Below are 26507 nucleotides of genomic sequence, written 5' to 3' on the forward strand. Positions count from 1 at the left end.
TGCTATGCAAACTGAGGCTCCAATATTGTCCTGTCACATACTAGTTCTCTGTTTATAGCTTTAAATAAAGCTATAAAATAAAGCTATTTAAAATAACTTTAAATAAAGCCTTTGAATAAAACAGATAATGTATAAAATCATATATCACACTACACAGTCTCAAGAAATTATGAATTTCTTCTCCTCTGTTAATTGCATTGAAGGACTTCTACATATTTTTTTTTTAAGATTTTACTTATTTACTTGACAGAGATCACAAGTAGGCAGAGAGGCAGGCAGAGAAGGGGGGGTGGAGCAGACTCCCCACTGAGCAGAGAGCCAGATGCCAGGCTCAGTCCCAGGTCCCTGAAATCTTGACCTGAGCTGAAGGCAGAGGCTTAACCCACTGAGTCACCCAGACACCCTTACACATCTTTGAAGTGTATTTTCCACATCTGTGTGGATATGCAGTCTGCTCTCACACAGCTTCACACTCAATCAAGTCCCTTGTTAATTTTATTTTCCTCAGAAGAAATATATTTTCTTTACTACTCTTCCCTTCTGCCATTCACATCATGCTCATATGGAATTAATGTGAAAAATTAAGGTTGTTCAAAGGAGGAAGAAAATAAATTTCTCATTGTGGTAACAGATATTAAAAGGTAAATGTTTCCATTCCCCAAATATTTTCCTAATAATAATAAAGAAGAAGAATTATGTAGTTATTCTAAAGTATTGGGTTATTTTATTGAAACTACCGAGGATATAATATTCAATTTTGTTTTCCTATGTCCAGTAAAACTAATACAAAGAGAAATTATGCTTACACGGCCAATAATTTTAGGTGAACTTAAGTGTATTTTCTTCACAAATCCATGAGGTACATTAAATTTAAAAATAACTTCAACTGCTGAAATTCATAATTGGGAATTGAGTTGCATTATTTTAAACTTTAAGACTCTTTCTAAACTGTTTAACTCCTTTTGTATATAATTATTCTTGAGAAAATAAGAGGAAAATGTTTACTATGAAATTTATGTTACTCTATTTGAATAATGTATTTGCAAATTTGTAATAAAATTCACAAGATCTTCCAACATTCACTCCAAATAGACAATATTTACAAAATTTAGTAAATAACTTTTAAAGAAAAATTAATTTATTTCAAATGAAAATTGATCAAAAATTTTTTGTTTAATCATCAATATTACACTGTATGTTCACTAAGTAGAATTTAAATAAAAACTTTAAAAAATAAAAATATATAAAATATTTGTTTTAACATACAACCATGTAAACAAGATTAAATAAAATATATTATTTCACCAGTTCACAATATAAAGGGAAAGAGTCTTGTCCAAAAACCAAATATATTAAACTACTAAAGACAAAAAATAAAAACTTTTATGATTTTAACAACAAATACAATATTTGCCATTTGATTATTTATTTTTAAGTTATCCTGTCAACTTGGCAAGATTGTATTATGAATATATTAAACATACTACACATAATGTAATAGAATTTATTTGTATCTCTTTAATGTATTTTATTTATTTTTTTTTTTTTTTTTTTTTTAAAGAGCGGTTTTTTTTTTTTTTTTTTAAGATTTTATTTATTTATTTGACAGAGAGAAATCACAAGTAGATGGAGAGGCAGGCAGAGAGAGAGAGAGGGAAGCAGGCTCCCTGCTGAGCAGAGAGCCTGATGAGGGACTCGATCCCAGCACCCTGAGATCATGACCTGAGCCGAAGGCAGCGGCTTAACCCACTGAGCCACCCAGGTGCCCTTTAATGTATTTTATATATATATATATATATACTTTTGAAAATTCTGGAAACATTTTTCTCTAATTTACGCACATTATTTGAGTGATGCTACATGTATTCGATATCATGTAAAAATAAACTCAATTAGTATTTTTAACATTACAACGTGCACATTCAAAGCAGTGGAAGGTATGAAAAAAAGGCCTCAATGAATTGGCAGTGAAAAGTACACCTACAGATATTCAAGTGTCATTCAAATTATCCCAAATCAAGTAATGACCTAGGAATTGTCAACAGCATCTTTAGGGATATTTATGAAGGTTTTCTTTAAAGTCAATTGAAAATTGCATATAAATGTTTTGTGGCTAATAAAAACTTTTAAAAAATCTTGGGGCGCCTGGGTGGCTCAGCGGGGATTAAAGCCTCTGCCTTCGGCTCAGGTCATGATCCCAGCATCCTGGGATCTAGCCCCGCATTGGACTCTCTGCCTAGCAGGAGCCTGCTTCCCAATCTCTCTCTGCCTGCCTCTCTGCTTACTTGTGATCTCTCTCAAATAAATAAATAAAATATTTTTTAAAAATCTGTGGGCATTTTGTGGCTCCACATGTGAACTCAATCTAAATAAAAATAGCCAAAATTTCAAATAATTTTTAAAATAACTCAATTATTATAATATTCCTATAAAATGTAGAGAAAATATAATCAAATAAGCCCCAGTTATTTGGATATATGAATTGTTGTAATACATCTTCTTATCGAATTTCAAGTTTCCTAGTACTATATATAAAATTACTGAGTTTATTTATGGAGGAATTCCATTTATTAGATTTTTAAGAATGAAATCATAACATGACCACTACAATGTGTATATTTATTCACAAAAAAAAGTCTTTGAATTTTAAAAATATTGATTAATGCTTTTATTTTGAAATCACAACTTCAGTCTTAATTATAACAAATGCATTAGGCTCTTCTTTCTCAAGTATTAGAAGATTTTCTCAAGAATGATGCAAAAAAAGATAATTCAAGTATATGTTTGTATGCAAAAAGATAATTCAAGTATATGCTTATATGCAAAAAGCTGTTTTTCAATGGCTGTTGAGCTCATACCATTTTCTGAAGTGATTTTAATATTTAAACTTTAAATTCAAAATGTTAGAAATTAGAAATCAAGAAAACTTTAACACTATTTTAAAACTTGACCTAAAAATAAAATTTCAGCAGTTAAATAATAATTCTTTTTTACTGTATGTTCATTCTATCAGAACAAATAATCTGAAGAAAGTGAAAGAATTAAGGACACAGTTTAGCAGTAGAATTTGTCAGTTATTCAAGTAAGAGCTGGAAGTGGTATAACCACTTCTTATACATCATATAACTTAATTCAGTGATTAGTGTGCTTTGAAATCATACTGGTTCCCATGTGTTTTGTTTTTTAAGCTTAGTCAAATGTTTATGTATTAGTATGAGAACAATTCTGCCATTCTCAGATGCTCTTCCTCGTCCCATCCCCACCCTCTCTTTGATGATGAATCGAGTGTGTGTCTTCAGTGGATATAGGAAATGAAGTCTTCTCTATGTACAGCACAGTCAGATTCTCTTTTACTATTCCTAAAGTGTCATTTATGCTGTAGCTCTTCTCTAATGGACTCAAACTGTTTCCTAAGCAAAAACAAAAACAATAACAAAATAAAAAAACAAACAAACAAAAAACCCAAACAGAATAATTTATATAATACGTTGAAATTAGGACTGGAATTAAAAATAAAACTAAAAAAAGAAAAAAACCTCAGGAACGGAATGTACAGTTTTGTTATTTCCATCAGCAGCTAGGTATTATTGTGATCTCACTAATTTTGTGTCAAATAGCTAAAGCTTCTCCATCTTCATTCTATTCATCATAAATAATTCTGAGGATTATGCTAACCTCTAACTCAGTTCCCTGTTGTTAGCTGAAAAAATCATTTTCCTCTTTGTATTCTCCACAATATACCTGATGTATTGATGGTGCAAAGTAACCACTTGTAAACTAAGTAACTGATTTAAAAAATAATCATTGAATAAAAATGAGCTATTCATGAAAGTAGAGATATTGTATAACCAAATAACCAAAGAAAAGTATAGCTATCCCTAGGACATCCATTACCTCCTTCCAAAATTCTGTGCAGTTATAATACCTTTGAACAAAAACCCTGATGATATCTGTGTTTAGGTTTATTAGACTTCTTTTTTTTTTTTTTTTCTGAAACACAGAATCCTGGGATCACGGCACTAAATCATTGACTATCATTCAGTATAATTATATAAAATAAACCCAGAAGCAAACAAACAATAGTTATAGAGATAAAACTTCATTCAAAGAAACTTTTAAACATTAGCATTTTCCTTTAATAACTTTACCAGAAACCTAGGATTTTGGTTGTTGCTGTTGTTGTTTATCTTGTGATAATACACTTAGCCTATTACAATTTTGCTTCATTCTATCCCATGAATTCCAAAAAAAAAAAAAAAAGGTGTCTAAAGGCTGAGTGCTTACTTATTATTATAGTCCATATTGCTGTAATCGCTTGAATACTGTAGACTAAAATAAATATTTTTAGAATTACACTACTTATCTCCAAATCTTAATTGTTTCAAATGTAAATTATGAGTCATAAAAATATAGCACCTTAGTGACAAAATGAAATTGATTCTTCAGTGTGTTACTGAAGAAGAAAACTCTCAATTTACAGTTTTTAGTTTTAATTCTTTTCTAACTCAGAAACATAACAGATATGAATTTATACATTCTAGAAAAATATTTTGTTTTTATTTCACGTTCAATACATAACAAACTATACCCTGTCAAATTAACAATTATTTTATAGAAAAATATTTCTGTTAACTTTCCAAAATTTCTTAAAATAGCTACTTACAATCCAAAGTCCATCATATTTCACTTCTTGATAGAAAATGTTGCACTCATCTGCCCACCAATCAATGCAGTTCGGATTAGTAAAATCAGGGAATACTGTTAATCCTGGCCATACCTAAAAGAATAGATCATTCACATATACACATATAAAAAAGGAAAAATAAGTAAGTAATAATACAAAGTTAATGAGTGCAAAATAGTAAAAAATATTAAAGTTACAACACTGAATTTCCTTAGGTACCTGTGATCCATGTACCATTTATATTTATGATAATCTTAGGCCTACTTTAAAATGCATTTAAGTGACAATTAAGTAGAGAGAGATCATAAAGCATTTAAAAAGCGAAAAATACAACAGCATGGAAAGAGGCTGCTCTTTTGACTGCAACTAAGTTTTTTTCTCAGCATCCTAATAGTTTAGGTTAAAAACAAAAATTATGTAATATATTCATTGTTTGATAAAAGAAAGCATACTATTTAATTTCCAAAGACATTTGCTTCCAAGAAATTCAAGTAAAAAAGTCTTTGTATATTTATTTTTTTAATAAATGAGAATATGGCATTTGTTCCAAGCATTTTTATGATTATTAGCTCATTTAATCTTTACTAAAACTGTAGGAGAGAGGCATTATGTTTTAATCACCACTTTACAGATGAGTTATTTACTATAATTAAACCCACCTTACAGATGAAAGGAGTGATAAACAGAGAAATTAAATACATTTAGGATCACACCACTAATATATGACACAGAAGGAATTCAAACATAGCAATAACATATCTGAGTCCATGCTATTAAACACTATACATACTATGTTGTCTCTTTATGATTTGTGCTTCTTCAAATTATCTACTTATTACTTAAAATAATGATAGGCAAGAGAAATTCAATTTCAGATGAACTGAAATAAATCATACTGTTTTATACACAAATTATGCATATTGACTAACTGATCACCCATATCAAATGGAGCAGGTCTTAATAAAGTATATTCTGTGATATATTAGTAGGCATTATGAGGAAGAAATTCAGCTTTTATCTCCTGATGGAGCTCATAATTATTTGAATAAGACTTTCATCAGAAATTTTTACTTTAATGAATGTAATAGAATGTGATTAGGATATTCTTCTTTATTGTAAATAATGCTATAATAAACTTTTTTTTATAAATTGACATTATCTCTTATTTTATTTCCTTTGATTAAATTACAGAAGTGGAATTACCAAGTCAATATATCTAGACCTTACAGTTTTTTATATATTTTATAAGACAAACAAAAGAATATATATATATAAACAAAAGAATGTTTATTCTGGTTAAAATTATGCTTTGAGATATAATCTGTTTCCTAACTCTGTTTTAATTAGCTTCATGACATCAGGAAAGTTACTAGGCCTTTTTCAAATTCACTTTTTTCACCTATAAAGTAATAATTCTAATCATAGCTACCTAATTATTTTATTGTGAGGATTAAATATAAATCATAAACTTTAATACCCAACATAAAAGTACTCAATTTATATAAGCAACTAATTTACCTCAAATTATTAGAATTTTTGTAATCTAAATTATATTTTGTTAGTTTTGTTTTAATTATATATAGCACAGAAAAATACCTGCCTTCTTACAAGAAATGTTTTAGAGATCATTGAAATATTTCCTCTGTCTAAAATATCTTTACACAATTAAAATACCAAGTCCAGGTTTGAAACCAACTAGGCACGCGCACACACACACACACACACACTTTCTTATAAAAACTTTGCACAACAGAAAATCTTAACATTACAACTTTAATGAATATCATAATTTACCTCTCCAATAACTGCTGTAGTCCCATCTGATTCATTTACCCACACATTTTTTGCATTTCCCCTATTATAGGTCTCATATGCTGCTCCATTGGTAAGCTTATTTATTGAAATTGCAGGGTCCTAATAATAGAGAGAAGAAACTATAGAAAATCTATTAAGTTACAGAAGTGTGAATACTAAAAACATATTAAATATATAATGTTATTACCAAGATGATGACATATTTCTGTCCATTGTTATGTAAATCTTGAACAAATTCAGGGAGCCCCTGAAATGCAACTTTATCATAAGTAAAGTCTTTCTTGGCTTCCATATAGTCAATATCAGTGACCTGTGTATCCTGAAATTAAGTAGAGTATATTTTAATAAGCAATATTGAAAGAACTCTAATAACTTCAACCTTTAAGTCCAATGAATTTTTTATAAATTTATTGATTAAAAAGTAAATTTACTTAGATCTCCTCTATTTCATCAAAAATGCTGTTGTAATTATTTATAAAAGTAATTTTTCTTAGGGGCACCTGGGTGGCTCAGTGGGTTAAAGCCTCTGCCTTCCGCTCAGGTCATGGTCTCAGGGTCCTGGGATCAAGCCCCACATTGGGCTCTCTGCTCAGCAGGGAGCCTGCTTCATCCTCTCTCTCTGCCTGCCTCTCTGACTACTTGTGATCTCTATTAAATAAAATATTTTTTTTAAAAAGTAATTTTTCTAGTTCTAAAGAACAAAAGCATTAAATAATTATTCACACTTGTTTCATACGTTTTACATATGGGAATCATTGTATAGAAAACAAAACAAAGGGACACCTAGGTGGCTCACTCAATTAAGCATTCTGCCTTCTACTCAGGTCATGGTCCTGGAGTCTCAGGATGGAGCCCCAAGTTGTCAGACTCCCTCCCTACAAAGCAGAGAGTCTGCCTCTCCCTCTGACCCTCCTCCCTCTCATTCTCTCTCTCTCACTCTCTCTCAAATAAATAAAATCTTTTGAAAAAAGAAATATACGTATTACGTAAAATACTTTAAATTTTTTAAAAATATATCTCATTGTGGTTTTGATTTGTATTTCCCTGATGCCGTGTGATATGGAGCACTTTTTCATGTGTCTGTTGGGCATCTGGATGTCTTCTTTGCAGAAATGTCTGCTCATGTCCTCTGCCCATTTCTTGATTGGATTATTTGTTCTTTGGGTGTTGAGTTTGCTAAGTTCTTTATAGATTCTGGACACTAGTCCTTTATCTGATATGTCCTTTGCAAATATCTTCTCCCATTCTGTCAGTTGTCTTTTGATTTTGTTAACTGTTTCCTTTGCTGTGCAAAAGCTTTTGATCTTGATGAAGTCCCAATAGTTCATTTTTTCCCTTGCTTCCCTTGCCTTTTGCGTTGTTCCAAGGAAGATGTTGCTGCGGCAGAGGTCGAAGAGGTTGCTGCCTGTGTTCTCCTCAAGGATTTTGATGGATTCCTTTTGCACATTGAGGTCCTTCATCCATTTTGAGTCTATTTTTGTGTGTGGTGTAAGGAAATGGTCCAGTTTCATTTTTCTGCATGTGGCTGTCCAATTTTCCCAGCACCACTTATTGAAGAGGCTGTCTTTTTTCCATTGGACATTCTTTCCTGCTTTGTCGAAGATTAGTTGACTGTAGAGTTGAGGGTCTATTTCTGGGCTCTCTATTCTGTTCCATTGATCTATGTGTCTGTTTTTGTGCCAGTACCATGCTGTCTTGATAATGACAGCTTTGTAATAGAGCTTGAAGTCCGGAATTGTGATGCCACCAACATTGGCTTTCTTTTTCAATATCCCTTTGGCTATTCGAGGTCTTTTCTGGTTCCATATAAATTTTAGCATTATTTGTTCCATTTCTTTGAAAAAGATGGATGGTACTTTGATAGGAATTGCGTTAAATGTGTAGATTGCTTTAGGTAGCATAGACATTTTCACAATATTTATTCTTCCAATCCAGGAGCATGGAACATTTTTCCATTTCTTTGTGTCTTCCTCAATTTCTTTCATGAGTACTTTATAGTTTTCTGAGTATAGATTCTGTGTCTCTTTGGTTAGGTTTATTCCTAGGTATCTTATGGTTTTGGGTGCAATTGTAAATGGGATTGACTCCTTAATTTCTCTTTCTTCTGTCTTGCTGTTGGTGTAGAGAAATGCAACTGATTTCTGTGCATTGATTTTATATCCTGACACTTTACTGAATTCCTGTATAAGTTCTAGCAGTTTTGGAGTGGAGTCTTTTGGGTTTTCCACATATAGTATGATATCATCTGCGAAGAGTGAGATATCACCTCACACCAGTCAGAATGGCTAAAATCAACAAGTCAGGAAATGACAGATGCTGGCGAGGATGCAGAGAAAGGGGAACCCTCCTCCACTGTTGGTGGGAATGCAAGCTGGTGCAGCCACTCTGGAAAGCAGCATGGAGGTTCCTCAAAATGTTGAAAATAGAACTGCCCTATGACCCAGCAATTGCACTATTGGGTATTTGCCCTAAAGATACAAACGTAGTGATCCAAAGGGGCACGTGCACCAGAATGTTTATAGCAGCAATGTCCACAATAGCCAAACTATGGAAAGAACCTAGATGTCCATCAACAGATGAATGGATCAAGAAGATGTGGTATATATACACAATGGAATACTATGCAGCCATCAAAAGAAATGAAATCTTGCCATTTGCGACAACATGGATGGAACTAGAGCGTATCATGCTTAGCGAAATAAGTCAAGCAGAGAAAGACAACTGTCATATGATCTCCCTGATATGAGGAAGTGGTGATGCAACATGGGGGCTTAAGTGGGTAGGAGAAGAATCAATGAAACAAGATGGGATTGGGAGGGTGACAAACCATAAGTGACTCTTAATCTCACAAAACAAACTGAGGGTTGCTGGGGGGAGGGGGTTTGGGAGAAGGGGGTGGGATTATGGACATTGGGGAGGGTATGTGCTTGGGTGAGTGCTGTGAAGTGTGTAAACCTGGTGATTCACAGACCTGTACCCCTGGTGATAAAAATATATGTTTATAAAAAATAAAAAATTATATTAAAAAAAAAAAAAAAAAAAAAATTAAAAAAAAATTTTTTTTAAAGATTTTTGTTTGTTTATTTGAGGAAGAGATAGACTCTGAAGCTGACCCTGTACTGATCACAGAGGCTGACATGGGGCTCATCCGACAGCTGTGAGATCAGGACTTGATCTGAAAACAAGACTCTGACACTTAACCAACTGAGCCACCAAGATGCCCCTAAATATTTTTTTTTACCTTTAAAAGTATATCATCTGTAAAAAACAGTCTATATTAAAAAACTGAATGTGATGTTCAGTTAACTATGTATTCTGTTCTAGTATAACTCATAATCAGTTCTTAGAATTTCAGTAAGACCTGTTCTTAGGTATGGATTTGAAAAATGCTTTATCATTAAAATGCAGTTTGATATTCCATACATTTATTGTTGTGTGATAATATTTAACTTGGTGTATATTCCCACAAACCCTTCATCCCACTTACAAATGGTATGCCAGCATCCCGGTTTCTTTTTACTACTTCTTTCAGTACATCAAGTGACTTATAATTCCAGCGACTAAGTTGGAATCCAAGACTCCAATATGCTGGCATTGCTGGTCGTCCAATGAGCTTGAAGTAAATGGATATTTGATTAATTTTAATAAAGAATATTAAAATTATTATTAATATGATTTGTTTCTTACTCTGTTATCGCTAGTATTTACTTAAGTTAAATGACATATTTTGAACAAAGATTTAGTGTTACCTGAATTCTGTGTCCTGCATATTCTGTTAGAACTTTATGTTTTGTCACTCACATTTGTTTATTTTGTTTTAGAGAGTTAGCTCTTAAGAAAGCAGCGTTTGCAAAGATATATTTTTCCCAGCATGGAAAGTTAAAAAAGAGAATATAAAAATAGCATCAAAGAGAAAAAAAGTATTGTCCCAGCACACTCTCACTTCCTGTAGCAACAGAATGAATGAATGAGTGAATGAACGGTCCTCATTTAAGAAAAAATGTTTAAAACTAGATAATTTCTATCCCCTTATATTTTCATGCTTATTTTTCTCCTTTTCAAAATATTAATATTTTTAAATATTAATAAAATATGTTCCATAAATCTACAAGCCACTTATTTTATCAAATATACTTATGTCATTCACATGCAGGGCTTTTCCCCCATGGGCCAAATAGAATCTCTTCTCTCACTTTCTGTGACCCAAAGAATCTGGTGCTCAATGCACACCAGCAACAGCATACCAGTGTGTCATCCTAACAAAGGATACTATTTTGCATATGGAAATATGGGTGTAACTAATCATAATTATTTTCACTGAGTATTAGGTTATATAAAGCTTGTAATATAAACTTTATTGGCATGATTTTTAAATTAGGTGCATATCTGCATATTTCATGATTTCTCTATCACATATGTTTAAAAAACCACAATGTAACATTTTTTAAAAATAACTTATATTGGGTTATAATCGACTCATTAAACATTAAATTTATTTTAAAAATAAATTACTATCAAAACTAAAAAAATAAGCATTTTTAAACTCATTTCATAAACACTTCATGTTTCACGGAATTTCACTAAAGATTTGGACGTAATTAAAACGTCTGTGGATTATACATGTATATGACATAATTTGTTTTTAATAAAAGTATACAAAATATTATTACATATATTAATTCATATATTTTTTATCTTACACTTTATATATAAGCATTGTTTTCAAAACTATTTGGTCAGTCAAATGAAGCAAATTTTAAATTTTAAAATATTAAGACAGCTTGTGGGTTAGCTTATACAGAAAAAAATTTGTTTTTCTTCAAACAAGAATTACAGCTTCTTACTCTCTACATAGCTTAAACCTCACTTAAATGCCACAGTAATTAATAGCGCTGTATTCTGCACCATGATTGTGGGTTATTGCTCAATTTCAAGCCTTTGCAAGGCTACTCAGAAAATGATGGAAGCAAGCATGCCACTATACTATATGTATGCTGCATTTATACATCGTGCATAACTCAATCTCAACTACTGCTGACCACAGAATTCACTTAGCATGTAGTAGAGAACAATCCCAGCTAATAACTCACAAAGCTGATGTCAAATTCTTTCAAAAATGTGCTATCCACTGTTTAGATGTTGTAGTAACCATACCCAAAGTCTACATAAAGCTCAGCCTAACATTGTAATTATGATTTAGTATTACAGACTGTAAATTTTGTGGGTTTTCTGAAACTCATATTTATTAATAACAATTTTGGAATTATTAGACACTGTAAATTATTTACTTGTGTAAAACCCTACCTACTCTCATTTCACATTTTGGACTCTAATTAAAGAAAGTTTTTTTATAGTAATTACCTCTCCGGTAACATCATTTTAGCAAATGGGAATTTTATTTCAAAGCTATATCAATAAAACAATATTTTTAAAAATGGAATAATCCTTAAATCTTATGCTTATTTTTCCATACCAACACCAGGGATTATATAAACCAATACTCACAAGAGAACAGTTGTATAAAAGAATTATATAGAAAAAAATACAGAATTATATTTTAGAAGCAGTCTCAAGGTAAGCACTGGATTGCTTACCTCTCTAAGACCCATCTTGGACTTCGGTTCATGAACACATTACTTAATAGGAAAGCAAAATTTGCTTAGAAGATGTAAGGCTTCAGACTATATATCAGAATCTGCCCTTCTATGCCTAAGCATCAGATCCAATTTTCTTGGAGTTTACCTACTGTGCATTAACAGCAAATTTCACTAGCCTTACTTATAACTCACTTGCCTTTAGGATTTTTATCAAAGGGGTGTATGACCTATACATCCATTGCCTATCCTCAGCCTTGAAGATCAGATACTTTCCTTTGCTTTATCCAATAAAAGTAGGTCATGAATAAGTAAATATTTACTATGCAACATTTCAAAGAAATCCAACTCCTGAACTCAGCTGCCTAGCAGCAAGAAACAATTTGATATCAGGAATATAGACATTTAATATATGCATAAGCTTCATGGTATTGGAAAAAACAAAATCCACCTACCTATGCCTGAAAAATGGTAAGATTTAAAAATACATTTAGCTAAGAGTGCCCAGATATCTAACATAAAATTAGACGTGAGATGAAAGAAATGTATAGTAGAAAATAATTTTATAAAATAGATGTAGAATATACCTCTTGATACTGTTGAACTACTTGTTCTGGTGTATCTCCTAGAAAGATGTAAAAGTCCAGAATTCCACCAATAACTCTGTAAGTTATTATTGGAGTAGGCTGGATGAAAATTTCTACAAATAAAATTAAAAGAGCACATATAAGTAATAAAAATAGGCACAGTAATAAAATAATAGCTGTGCTTCATATTAACCACATATTTTTACACAGATTTCTAAATAATTAAGGTAAAATAAGATACTGAAAATAAGAAGAATATAGGAGAAAAAGAATGCTACCAAATATGAGGTTTATGATAGGATATCCCAGATGTTTCTTCTTACATATGTTGTCATAATCTTTCCCTGAATCCCCTGCATAGCAAGAGATCAGTCCTTTTACAACAAAAATACTTTTTTCTAAAATTGCATTTCAAATAGTTGTTGTAATTGAAGATTCTCTAAAACATCATATTATCACATGTTAATATCTAAGAAAACACTATAAAAGTGTTTATTTTTTTTTCCCAATGTAGACAATAATTGCCTTGATAACCATATAATATAGTGTTCTTTCTGGGACATGGTTTAATTTTGTAGCTTTTTATTATCACTGATTTATCTGTTAAACATTAGTATTGCATGCACAATGTTTTAAAAATATTCTACATTGGGCACCTGGGTGGCTCAGAGGGTTAAGTCTCTGCCTTAGGCTCAGGTCAAGATCCCAGCATCCTGGGATCCAGCCCCGCATTGGGCTCTCTGCTCAGCAGGGAGACTGCTTCCTCTTCTCTCTCTGCCTGCCTCTCTGCCTATTTGTGATCTCTGTCTGTCAAATGAATAAATAAATCTTTAAAAATATATTCTACATTACTTGAATTATGATAAAATAAAAAATTAATCTTCTTTCTTTCTCTCCTTATATGGACATCTCTCTTTTGTATAGTAGTGGTATATTAACTTATCTTAACAAGTGAAGCTATGAAATAGGAATAAGCCTTTTCATGGTTGTGTTTCAGTTTTGCTCTGAAGGGAAAAGAAAGTACCTGAATGTCACAACACAGTACACTCTCCCCAAAATAGAAGTACTGATATGCAAAATTCTATTGTCATACTAACTATGAAAACTGCTTGTAATAATTTCACATAGCAAATCATGAACAATAAAGTTTACTCTGACATACCATATCTGTGATTGAAATAAGAGAGCAGTTCTAACATTTCAAGTTAAACTTTATTTAAATATATTATCAGATAAATTACTCTTACCCATTGCATTGCTGTTCATTAAGAAAACACCAAATGACTTTCCAGAATTATCTTCAATGCACATGAAGAATGTGTGATGGCCATATAAATTATTATTATTCTGTAAGGCAAAAATTTAAAAATTAACTTTTAAGGTATATTTAAAATTTAAAAACTATATATTTAAAATGACCTTTATTTATTACAATTTGTTTCTGTAATTTACTTCTCATATCTCTATACTAATTTTCTCCACTATACTTAACATATGAAACCCGATAGCAAAAAATTAACTTATTTTGATTAACATGTTAATACATAAAATATATAACATAGTATATTCATCAGACCATGAATTGATTACTTAACTTTATGTTTTATCATGATTGAGTGTGTTTTAATAAGATATTAATAATAAGAAAATGGCACATTTATTCCTTATGCCCAAGACACTTCAGGGAATTCCAAGGAGATGTCCATCCTCATAGAACTTCTGTAGTATGTTTGTGAAGAGCTAATAAGTACATGAAATAGTTGAGACCAACTGAAAATACACTTGAAAGGTAAAAGAAAACAGTTCCTGGCTGGATATGGAAGTTCAAAGGAAAGAATATATGGAAAATAATTATGAAGTTCTCAGCCTAGTGTTATATTAAGTATTCATTACAGATAGGGATGCTATAAAAAAGATTGGTAGAATCATTATTAGTAATTTATTACTAGTAGTTCTCTATTAAATGAAGCTCTTTAAAGCAACAATCCATTTATTCATTTTGGGGAATGAAATGATTAGCACTGACATTTTTTAAAAATCACTAAGAACTGACTCAAAGCAATCATAAATCAATAAATATAAATGTCTTAATGACAGGGTCCTGGTCCAGAAGAATCTCATATTTTAGAAGTATAAATGAATATATACACAAATACTAACCTGAGGTGATTGTCATACTAAAATATAAAAAAAGGGTTAGAAAGTAAAAGCTAATTCTGCATATGAGAGTTTGGGAGAAGTTCTTGGGAAATTAAACTTCCAATTAGCTCTTAGTGACTTATTGTACAAATAATAAAGAACATCATGTTTTGGTACTTACAAAGGGAACTGTTCCCCTGTGCAGGTATTTAAGCCTATGGAAGAAGTTCATATGTTATGGAAGAGGAAGAAACAGGCATAGATGTACATTATGATGTCCAATGGATAGGAAGACACCATACCATACAAAGTGATATAGAACAGTTAGTATTTAGAATGATTCTAGTGCAATGACTAGCTGTAGATAGTTTTTTTTTTTTTAAGGCTTTATTTATTTATTTGACAGAGAGATCACAAGTAGGCCGAGAGACAGGCAGAGAGAGAGAGGAGGAGGAAGCAAGCTCCCTGCTGAGCAGAGAACCTGATGTGGGGCTTGATCCCAGGACCCTGAGATCATGACCCGAGCCGAAGGCAGAGGCTTAACCCACTGAGCCACCCAGGTGCCCCTGTAGATAGTTTTTTATTTGTTTGTTTTTGGTTTTGTTTTTTAAGTAAGCTCCATGTCCAGAATAGAGTCCAACATGGCGCTTAAATTCACAACTGTGAGATCAAAACCTGACCTGAGATCAGGAGTCAGATGCTCAACCGCTCAACCAAATGAATCACCCAGGTGCCCTGTCATGGATAAGCTTAAGCATAAGAATGACTGAAAAGGGAATGATGAAATATAAAAAGCAGAATCAAAAGAAAATATTCACAAATTAGATATACCTATTGAAGAATTCATAAAATCTGTTGGTTACTTTTTGAGTTAATTTAGGACTGTACTGTAAATCCTCAGCCCTTAAGTAAATAAGCTGCTGGATTAAGTATCATTGACATCAAATAAATTATAGTTTCAAGTAGATGAAAATGATCATCTGATCCAATATAGTTTATTTATTAAAAATATTATTTATTTAAAAAAAGATTGTTCCTTACATCACCAGGAAGTTGATCACGGGTAAAAATTGGCCATGTTTTCCAGTTTAAATCATGACGAAATCTCTTATGAATATGTTCCCCAATACCATAGATATATTCACTGGGAAGTTTGGTTGAGATCTGTAAATATTGATCAGAGTATACCAGGGGACCAATGCTGGTGTCAAACCTGTACAGTAAAATAAATAAATAAATAATCTAGAAACACAAATGTCCTATGAAAGAAGGATCTATGTAATCATCCAGAATATTTCATTTTGAATATGTCAATCTTGAGCTGTAATCATTTCTTGGGAATATATGAATTACATCATAAACAGAATTTGTTAATTGCATTGACACAATTTGTTGTATCATCACCAATATAACTCTTTGTACACATTCCTTCTTCAAATCTCCATCACAAACTTAAAGCATAACTACCATTATCAATTCCATTTTACAAATAGCACAATTAGGAAAAATTCATTCATATTTTCTAAGGTGACAGACTGGTAAGTGTGGAGCCAGATTTCAAACCCAATTCTGCCGTGCTCCAGAGACACAATTTCAAAATACAGTACCATACTGGTTTTCACACCTCTAACATATATATTAAGATTAAATTCAAAATTATTTTTCCAAAATGAAAAAACTGTATATTTGATATCAAACATATACTACAAGAAATGTCAAGTGTATTTAATACTTTCATCATTTAACATAATGTTAATTGCAAATTCTTAAACTATATTTAAGAAAAGTAATTGTTAAAATTTGATATTGACAAAACTGCTTAATTAACCATCTTAGAGACATAGAGCATTTGTCTTAAGAATTACTAAATCCTTTGCCACAAATATCCCCCAAAACACATTCATAATGTAGGCATTCATAGAATATTTAATTTAATATATATATATATTTAATTTAATATATATATATATACACGTTTCATACATATGTGTGTGTGCATATATATATGCACACACACACATGTATACAAAGTCCTTTAATATTACTATGGGAATTAGCCCCTTTCTGAATAGTAACTAATTGATCCTACAAACTGGCAACAGAATATAATAAACAATGGAGAAAGGACACAATAGGAGTTCTAGCTATGTAAAAATATAGGCAAGGCGAAAATTCTATCATTGATGCTCTTTACCTTCACCTTTGGTTGGCCCTAATTTGTACATTTTCATTCACTTTCTCATACTTTTCATCCACAGGAAATAAAACCCTTTTTCCATTATATTTCTGAAAGTATATATACTCACTCTCTTTGGGGAGAAAATTATTTTTCCTGAAAATGCCTTAAAAATAAGACTTTCCTAATTCTATGATAATAAAATAAAACTAGTTATTTAACCAGTTATTTAACCTTATAGAAATGTTAAATAAGATACTTACAAAATTCTCCTATTGCTTTTTCTAATAACTTTGATGCTAAATGGATTTTCTGTAACCTGCACCTCATATAATGTATCAGAGGCTGCAGTTCCAGTAAATTCTCCTACAAACTGATGAGGAACTTCATATCTTCTATTACTTGGATCAGTAATCTGCAAAGATTTAAAGAAATTAGCATTATTTGATTCAAAATCATTATTTCACTTTCCATTTCTGAAATAAGGATCAAATGCAAGTTCTGAATAAAATATACTAAATTTAATAATTTAATAGAGGAGCTATTAATTTAGTCATAATCTTAACATGGTTGAATGGTTATATGAAGAATTGTATCAATTGTCAAAGAGTATAGAATTGTTTATAAAAGTAATATATATAATATTTAAAGATTTTTATAGATAGATTAAGAAGGAAATTAATAATACTATTACTAAATATTTATTCTTTAATACTATAATTTTGTGAATTTGATTACTCTTATTGCTTTTCAGTGTTCATCCCCTTAGAAATTCCAAGAAGATTTTATATTTTGCTAAAAAAAAAACCTATTAACCCCGGTGAAATTGCTTTAAAGTAGTATTATACAAAGGATATGGTGTTGTTTTCTTTTCTTTTTTTTTTTTTTTTTAGATTTTATTTATTTGACAGACAGATCACAAGTAGGCAGTGAGAGAGGAGGAAGCAGGCTCCCCGCTGAGCAGAGAGCCCACACGGGGCTCGATCCCAGGACCCTGAGATCATGACCTGAGCCCAAGGCAGAGGCCCAACCCACTGAGCCACCCAGGTGCCCCTATGGTGTTGTTTTCACTTCCTAATCTAAAAGATCATACAAATAAACTACTTGCTTAAAAGCAGCAGGAATTGGTTTCTTTAAAATCTTGAATAAAAGTGATACAAGTAAAAAGAACTAGTAAGTAAAAGTCCCATTTATACAGCACAGTTAATGTGTTTTCTCAAATTTTGAACTAATTCTTCATCATAGCCTGTTGTTGAAATAATAAAAATTAATTTATTGTTTATTCTTTTAGATACGCTATATCAAATATTTTACATTGACTATATTATGAAATTCTTCAAAAATAACTGGTGGATGAACTCTTCCTATTTTACATTTCAGTAAACAATCTCAGGGAAATGGAATAACTAGTCCAATTAGTCCCTTGCTTTGGAATAAATATTTCTTAAGAGGAAAAATGCCTGAGTAAGATGAAGGGAGTGCTCATTGCTGCCTTTCATGATTAAGTCCTCTTTATAAATAAAAAAACAAACCTTAAACCGGAAACGATTACGTGTCTGATTTTGAGCTATGAAGAGAGCACTAGAAACATCATCTCCAAATAGTGTAGGTGAAGATATCCTGTTTAATGTGGCTTCAAGTCCTTAAAGAAGAAAAACGTTGGCATGAGTGATGATTTTATTTATAAAGATTAATAATTATTAGTTAATTTTATAATTATATTACCCTTATCACAAATACTTATCTTACTTACTTTTATAATTATAATACCCTTATCACACTACTTCTTTTATTATATGGAAGATATAATTATGCAAAAACTGAATCCTTGATATAAGCAATTTAAACATTCTTGTGTATAAACTTCCCATTTGATTCTATTAAGATATTTTTCCAAAGAAAATTTTAAAATGTACTTTTTGTTTTTCACTTAAAATATATCATATTGGGTCACCATGATAGAACATTTCTCACCAGTACTTGTTGTTGTCACTTTGTCAGCATTATAGCCATGGTTATCTGCGAAGAAGCACCAGGGAATAATAGAGTCATTCCATGGCTTCCAGCAGCAACCTCGCATGGCACAAACTGCCTGGTGAAACATTTATAGAAGGAATCATAGGATTAGTACTATGATCATGTGTCAGTTGTTGTTTTTTAAACATTCATTCATTCCAGTAAATGTTTGAATTAAATGTTTGAAAAGCAAGTTTCTCTCTTTAAGAATATAATATATTGAAATATCACCTATTTTCCTGTCCCTTTCACTTGGCAGAAATATCAATTGAATTAATTACACTCTACCATAGATTGATGCTCTGAGTTGTGATTTATCAAATTAACATGCTAATACACACTACTATAAACCTATGGTTTTTCTTTGTTTGCATTTATTTTTTTAAAGACATTATTTATTTATTTATTTTGTTTTTGACACAGAGAGAGAGAGCACAAGCAGGGGGAGCAGCAGGCAGAGGGAGAGGGAGTGGGAGAGGCAGGCTCCTGATGAGCAGGGATCCGGAGTGGGACTCCATCCCAGGACCCTGGGATCTTGACGTGGTTCCAAGCTTAACAGACTGAGCTACCCAGGTGTCCCAAGTTTTTTAATTTTGGGGAGTATATTATTCAAAGCAATCTACAGGTTCAATATCAACCATGTCAAAGTACTAATATTTTTCACAGACCCAGAACAAATACAATTTGTATGGAACCACAAAGGACCCAGAGAAGCCAAAGTAACCTTGAGAAACAAAAACAAAACTGAAGGTATCACAATCACAGAGTTCAAGATATACTACGAAGCTATACTACTATATATATATTTTTTTCTTTCTTTCTTTTTTTTTTTTTAAGTTTCTGCCCTGGATGCCGGGATGGTTCAGCTGATTAAACACAGGACTCTTGATTTCAGTCAGGTGATGATCATCTCTGGGTGGTGGATCAGGCTCCGCTCTCAGCATGCAGATTCTGCTCCTCCCTCTCCTCTCCTCTGCTCTCCTCTTCTCCTCTCCCCTCCTCTCCTCTCCTCTCTCCCTCCACCAAGTAGATAAATAAATAAAATCTTTAAAAAAAAACTTTAAAAAAAATAAATAAAAGTTCCTGCCCTATGAGTAATTATAATCTGGTGTCATGTAGTCAACCCAGAAGAACTGGAATAGTTTTTGTGTATCAATTATGTATCAAGCTGAAGGTGAGGCTATAGAGATGAAGACATGCCCTGAATTCAAGCCTACATAAAATGCTTAAGGCAGTTATTTCCAGCCACTTATTAGTTCAGTATTTAAGTAAACTAGTTAAACTAATTCATGTGCCCAGTGTCACAACTAGTTGTAGACAGTACATCTAATGAATAACGCAAAGCACTGAACTCTTGAGTAGTTTTATGATCTGTATGGAAAGATTGTGTGAAGTGGAAAAAATTATATATGCTTATATAAAAAGTGAAGTCACATAATAATGCTGTCTTTTAGCATCAGTATAATTAAAAATCTACTTAATATTTGAATTTAGTAGTATGACACACTTTCATAATTCAAACATTTGTGGGATTTTTTGGGGGGGTTATTTGACTTGAAAAGAAGTTTAAAGCCTACGTTTTTAGTAGATGACATATTAACTTCTCTCCTAGTTTAACATCAAATTAAAGTGGCTTTAGATATACATGCACAGGCACACACATATATACACATACTTACATGTACATTGCAAATAAAAGTGCAATTGGATCTGACATTTTGGAGGGTCATTATCTATCAGAATATAAAGTATGTGTGACGTCTATCAGGCAATTAACCCTCTAGTTATAGAAATACTCCCAGAATTACAAAGAGAGAGGTAAAAATTGTTAGTCTTTTTATTTATCTTTTTTTTTTTATTTTCAAAAGATTTTATTTATGTATTTAACAGACAGAGAGCGAGCACAAACAGGGGGAGTGGCAGGCAGAGGGAGAAGTAGGGACCCTTGTGTGAGACTTAATCCCAGGACCCTGGGATCATGACCTGAGCCAAAGGCTCTTAACTAACCAACTGAGGCACCGAGGCACCCTAGAGTAGTCTTTCTAAAAGAATTTTGAAAATGTTAGTATAAAACAAAAAGGTAGAATTAGATGTAGATATACTGATATTGTAAGGTATAAAGGTGTTAAGAAAAAAGAAGTAAGTAAATTACAATCATTTTGCTTAATTAAAAAATGCACAGTTACAACATGGAGGCTTAAGTGGGTAGAAGAAGAATAAATGAAACAAGATGGGATTGGGAGGGAGACAAACCATAAGTGACTCTTAATCTCACAAAACAAACTGAGGGTTGCCTGGGGCAGGGGGTTTGGGAGAAGGGGGTGGGATTATGGACATTGGGGAGGGTATGTGATTTGGTGAGTGCTGTGAAGTGTGTAAACATGGTGATTCACAGACCTGTACCCCTGGGGATAAAAATATATGTTTATCAAAAATAAAAAATTAAAAAAAAATGCACAGTAAAATGGAGTTACATGGAGTTCTTCCAAACATACTGTATTGGATTCCTAGGTCTGCATACCAGCCATAAACAGGGTTGTCTGAATCAAGAGAAATTTATTCTCTCAAAGTGTAGCAGAATCATACTCCCTCTAAGGCTCTAGGGAAGCCAGCTTCCTTATCTGTTCCTAGCTTCTGATAGTTCCTGGTAATCCAGGATTTCTAGATTTGAAGATACCTTACTCCAATTTCTACTTCCATCTTCACACCAGCTTTATTCCCTGTAGTTCTCTGTATATCATCCCCTTCTCTTATGACACTAGCCATTTTATTTGAGGCCCACCCTAATAACCTCATTTAATATTTAAATACATCTGCAAAGATCCTATTTCCAAATAAAGTCATATTCTAAGGCTACAAGTAGACATGAATTTTTTGGAAGACATCACTCATACCACTACATATATATATCAAAATATTAGTTCAAAAATGTATATCCTCATTGTTGCTTTTAAAATATGAATAATTTTGGTTTATTTCATATAGATTTTGATTCTTGTTATTTATGTTTAGTCATTCTGCCTATTTTTCAAGATTTCAGGTATTTTCCCTTATTATTTTAATTCTTAATCTATTTTTAAACTTTTGTTTAAATTCCAGTTAGTTAAGATACAATGAGTATAATATTAGTTTCAAGTGTACAGTATAGTGATTCGACATTTCCATACAGCACCTGGTGTTCTTCACAATCACCCTCCTTAAACCCCATCACCTATTTAAACCGTCACTCCACCCACCTCCCTTCTGGTAACCATCAGTCTGTTCTCTCTCTATAGCTAAGAATCTGTTTCTTGGTTTGTCTTTCTTTTTATTTTTCCTGTTTGCTTATTTGTTTTGTTTCTTAAATTCCACATATGACTGAATTTCAATTTTCTTTCTTCTTAATTTGAAAAAAACAAAAAGTAAAACATACTAAATATCCATCAGTAGATGTAAACTTTGATAGATAAAAACACATTTTTTACATTTTTATTTTATTATATGCATGTGAGTATGCATATAGAAATATATGTAATAAATAATTATATTAATATATAGTGGATTGATTGTATTATTGACTGAATTGTGCCCCCCCCACAATTCATATTTAGGAAGCCCTAACCCCCAATCCCCAATGTGATTATATTTGGAGACAGAGAATTTAAGGAGGTTAATTAAGGTTAAATGAAGTCATAGTTTGAGGTGCAAATTTGATAGGACTGGTGTCCTCATAAAAAGAAGAGACTTTGGGGCGCCTGGGTGGCTCAGTGGGTTAAGCCGCTGCCTTCGGCTCAGGTCATGATCTCAGAGTCCTGGGATCGAGTCCCACATCGGGCTCTCTGCTCAGTAGGGAGCCTGCTTCTCTCTCTCTCTCTCTCTGCCTGCCTCTCCGTCTACTTGTGATTTCTCTCTGTCAAATTAATAAATAAAAAATCTTTTAAAAAAAAAAAAAAAAAGAAGAGACTTTGAACATGGTCACATACACACTCCATCTCTCTATCTGGGCATGCACAGAGGAAAAATCATATGAAGACACGAGAATGCAGCTGTTTACAAGCCAGGAAGAGAAGTCTCACTAGAAACCAACCTTGATGACATCTTGACTTCTAGCCTCCACAGCACTGAGAACATAAATGTCTTATTGTTTAAGTCACACAGCTTGGCATTTTATTATAGAAGTCCAGGCTGACTAATAAACTCTGGTTATAATTATAGCTACTCTTAAATTAAGTTCACCTTCTTTTCTTAGATGACAAATACATGTTAGCTGAAATTTGTTAAATTCATAAGTTTAATTTGTTTCACATTGAAAACACTATTTAGCAACCTGACAGGCTGACATTAAAAATAGTAAGCATCAAAACCTTAATCAATTGGCTTTGAAGTGTTGTTTCTCTTTAAGCTTTTAGCAGCCCATATTGTTCCTAATAGAATTTTTTTTTATTTTTTATAAACATATATTTTTTATCCCCAGGGGTACAGGTCTGTGAATCACCAGGTTTTTATGTTAAGCTGCCATTGTTTCCTAAAGAGAATAACTGGTCAATTATCTTAACTTGTCACAGTAAACACTATTTATCTAGCTGTTTTATCAGTAGGTAGGCTATAAGGACTTACTATTCCTAAAGTTGTCCTAAGAAAAATCTCATTGTTTTCAACTTTTAATAGCAAATTAACCACAAAATTATGTGTTAACTATGAGGTGACAATGGTAGGATAAGGCTAATAGAAATTTTATAGTTAATTTTTCTTGTAATGGAGGCAGTAAGATTCAGATATGCTTATTTTAGATTTAATATATATTAAATATGCATATTACATGCATATAATAACACATAATATGCTGAATATACATATTACATTATAATACATATATAATGTATAATATTTAAAATGCACTGATTAATATATATTTATATTATATAAATATCATAGTATGTTATAGATTGCATACAATATGTAGCTATTATAAAATGTGAAGACACACATTCACACACACAACCCTCACTGACCTGTATTTCCACATAGGTTATGAAGACCAAGGAAGAGTCACATGAAGCTATTAAGTCACCCTTAATTTTCCTCATTTAAGCTTCCTCTCCTAAACTACTAAATAATTAAAAAATAATAATAATAATTTTCCAAAGTATGAGTATCACTTTATTTTCCAGACACACCTTAATGTCCTCATTATAAATACTTTTATGGAGCATTTATATTTTCTCTCAAATGTTCTACACCGTCAAAGGTTATGTTTTTTTAAGAAGTAGATTTGCGAGGACAGAATTTCATAAAGATTTTAAAATTAACAGTAGTTTGTTAAGCATGGAAAAATGCTTAACGAAAAAAAATTAACTTGTCAATTTATTGAATAGAAATACAGATAAGCAAGCTCATCAATTTCAATTATCTCTCATCTCTTTATATGGATCTATAAGAAAGATAAGTGCAGTCTAAATGACTATTAGATATTTAAAAATATGGAATTGTTCCAATACTGAGCAATTATCTTAATTTAATTACTATATATATATATATACATATATGTTTGTGTGTGTGTGTGTATATATATATATATAAGTCTTTTGTGGTAGACCTGTGTGGGAAATTGCTCTGGAATGCAGTTTATTCTCTCGTTGATATGATCATTTAGCTCACTTGGACATTTAGCATCACTTGGACCAGGATACACAGTAGTTGTACGAGTGGTAGGTGGAGTTGAAGTAGAATTACTAATTTCTAGAAAAGAAAGAGGTTAGTAAAATAAAACAGGTGTTAAATTATTTTTTTTCAGCTTTGGGGGATAACAAATACATTGCATTGAAAAACCAAATGAATTTATACATATAATAAAAATAAAAATAAATTTTACACTAATAAATGACCCACAAATTCAAGTCCTAGTCACCAAAGAAAAATATCCAAATAATATTTAAAAACTGTGCAGAGCCCTATTGACTGTTTCTGCAGAAAAACAAAATATTTTCACAGAAGGTCTTGAGGTAGATTCAAAAGGAAGCAAAATGTTCATTCTACCACATTTATGAAAAAATGTGTTTTATAGATGAAGAAAAAGATGGAAATATATGGATGGGAAATGAATATAGAGAAGGAGACAAGAATTAGAGCAAACAGGGAAAAGTAGCAGGAAAACAATACTTTGAAGTGAACAGAAGAGAAAGCAAGGACTGCAAAGAAAAACAAATTCCAATTTTGTATAATAACTTTCCAGCAATCAGATATGGGTAAAATAAAATGATTGTGTCACAATGTAGTAAGCTTTCAGTTTACTAGGAGCAGGTGAAACAAATGACTAATAACAGTAGAAAACTAACTATTGTTGGAGTAGAAGGCAATTTGTAACTGTTTCTAATTCTGATTTGGTCCAGAAAGAATGATTGAAAAAAGAGGTTAGGTGGATCAGAGTAGTATGCATTTACTCTAAATCAGGACAGAAATATTCAGGGAAAGAAAAATAAATGCTTCAAGCTTTGTTTTACCTTCCTTCTACCTGTTTTTGTTATACATTCTCTCTCTTACTTAAAAAAAAAAAGAGAGAGAAAGACACTAAAATAAAGAGGGTATTCCCCCAGATTTTCCACTCTGCCCCCCCATACTTTTGCAAGTATTTCAAGGCCAGAGCAAAAACCCAGGTTTTCCCATTAATTAGAAGAACCTCACTAAAAACAGATGATTATTTCACCTTCCATTAACACCTTGATCCTTTGGCTCTTCACAATTGTTTAGACAACACAATGTGGGGAAGGTCATTAATGTCAAAGTACATAGATTGCTTAATTAGAACAGCTCTTCATTGAAATAACTGTAATATGATGGATAGAAAGATTTGGGATAATTATGTAACTTACTTGAAATCTTTCTTCACATTTTTCATTTCATGTAGATTACTTTTGAAAATCCATAACTATTATGGAGTAAATTTTATTTAACTTCAACTGTAACATGCAATTATTTTTAACATTTCTTACCTTCAACAGCAGGTGTCTTAGTTGCTAAAACAGCAATTAGGGCAATAGCTATTATAGTAACTATAGCAAAAAGGACAATCAGAGAGATTTCTAATCCAGTAAATTTTTTCTTTGCCATCTAAAGAAAGAAAAGAAATATATATTTAAAATGTAAAATATATAACTACAGTAAGCCACTGCCATTATGGTAAGAGTATTTACATTCCACTTTTTTTACCTAAGTAAACACAGGCAGAACTAGAGACAGTTGTTTATAATCTAAAACAATAAACATTGGCAAAATATAAACCACACATGTAATTTTTAATAAATAGAGTGAATTGATGATATACATTATTGTGGTAACTAAGATGAAACATAAAGGGAAGAAAAGATCTCCAAGGAGATGTCCTTGCTCTCTCACGTTAGAACCTTTCTCAAGTAAAAGAAATCTGACACCTACCCTGTGTCCCCTAAATCTCACTATTTTTTTAAAGAGATAATGTTATCTGCATTTTGCTCATTAGAAACTTCAACCTTAGAGGAAAT

The 26507-nt window shown here is 31.8% G+C and overlaps 1 protein-coding gene across 1 annotated transcript in view; it reads right to left on the reverse strand.

Annotated features, from left to right (window-relative positions):
* The window catches only part of SI (sucrase-isomaltase), a 99286-nt gene extending 73189 nt beyond the window's left edge, over positions 1–26097 (reverse strand). The window contains 12 exon segments of the mRNA XM_004774414.2: positions 4664–4777; positions 6479–6598; positions 6687–6818; positions 9987–10112; positions 12681–12793; positions 13928–14027; positions 15861–16032; positions 17259–17410; positions 18528–18637; positions 18970–19087; positions 24587–24729; positions 25980–26097. Of these exon segments, the coding sequence (XP_004774471.2) occupies positions 4664–4777; positions 6479–6598; positions 6687–6818; positions 9987–10112; positions 12681–12793; positions 13928–14027; positions 15861–16032; positions 17259–17410; positions 18528–18637; positions 18970–19087; positions 24587–24729; positions 25980–26097 (1518 nt within the window).
* Positions 26098–26507: the final 410 nt, after the last annotated feature.

Source organism: Mustela putorius, unplaced genomic scaffold (assembly GCF_011764305.1).
Source record: "Mustela putorius furo isolate JIRA1106 unplaced genomic scaffold, ASM1176430v1.1 tig00003834_pilon_pilon_pilon, whole genome shotgun sequence".
NCBI classification, from domain to species: Eukaryota; Metazoa; Chordata; class Mammalia; order Carnivora; family Mustelidae; genus Mustela; species Mustela putorius.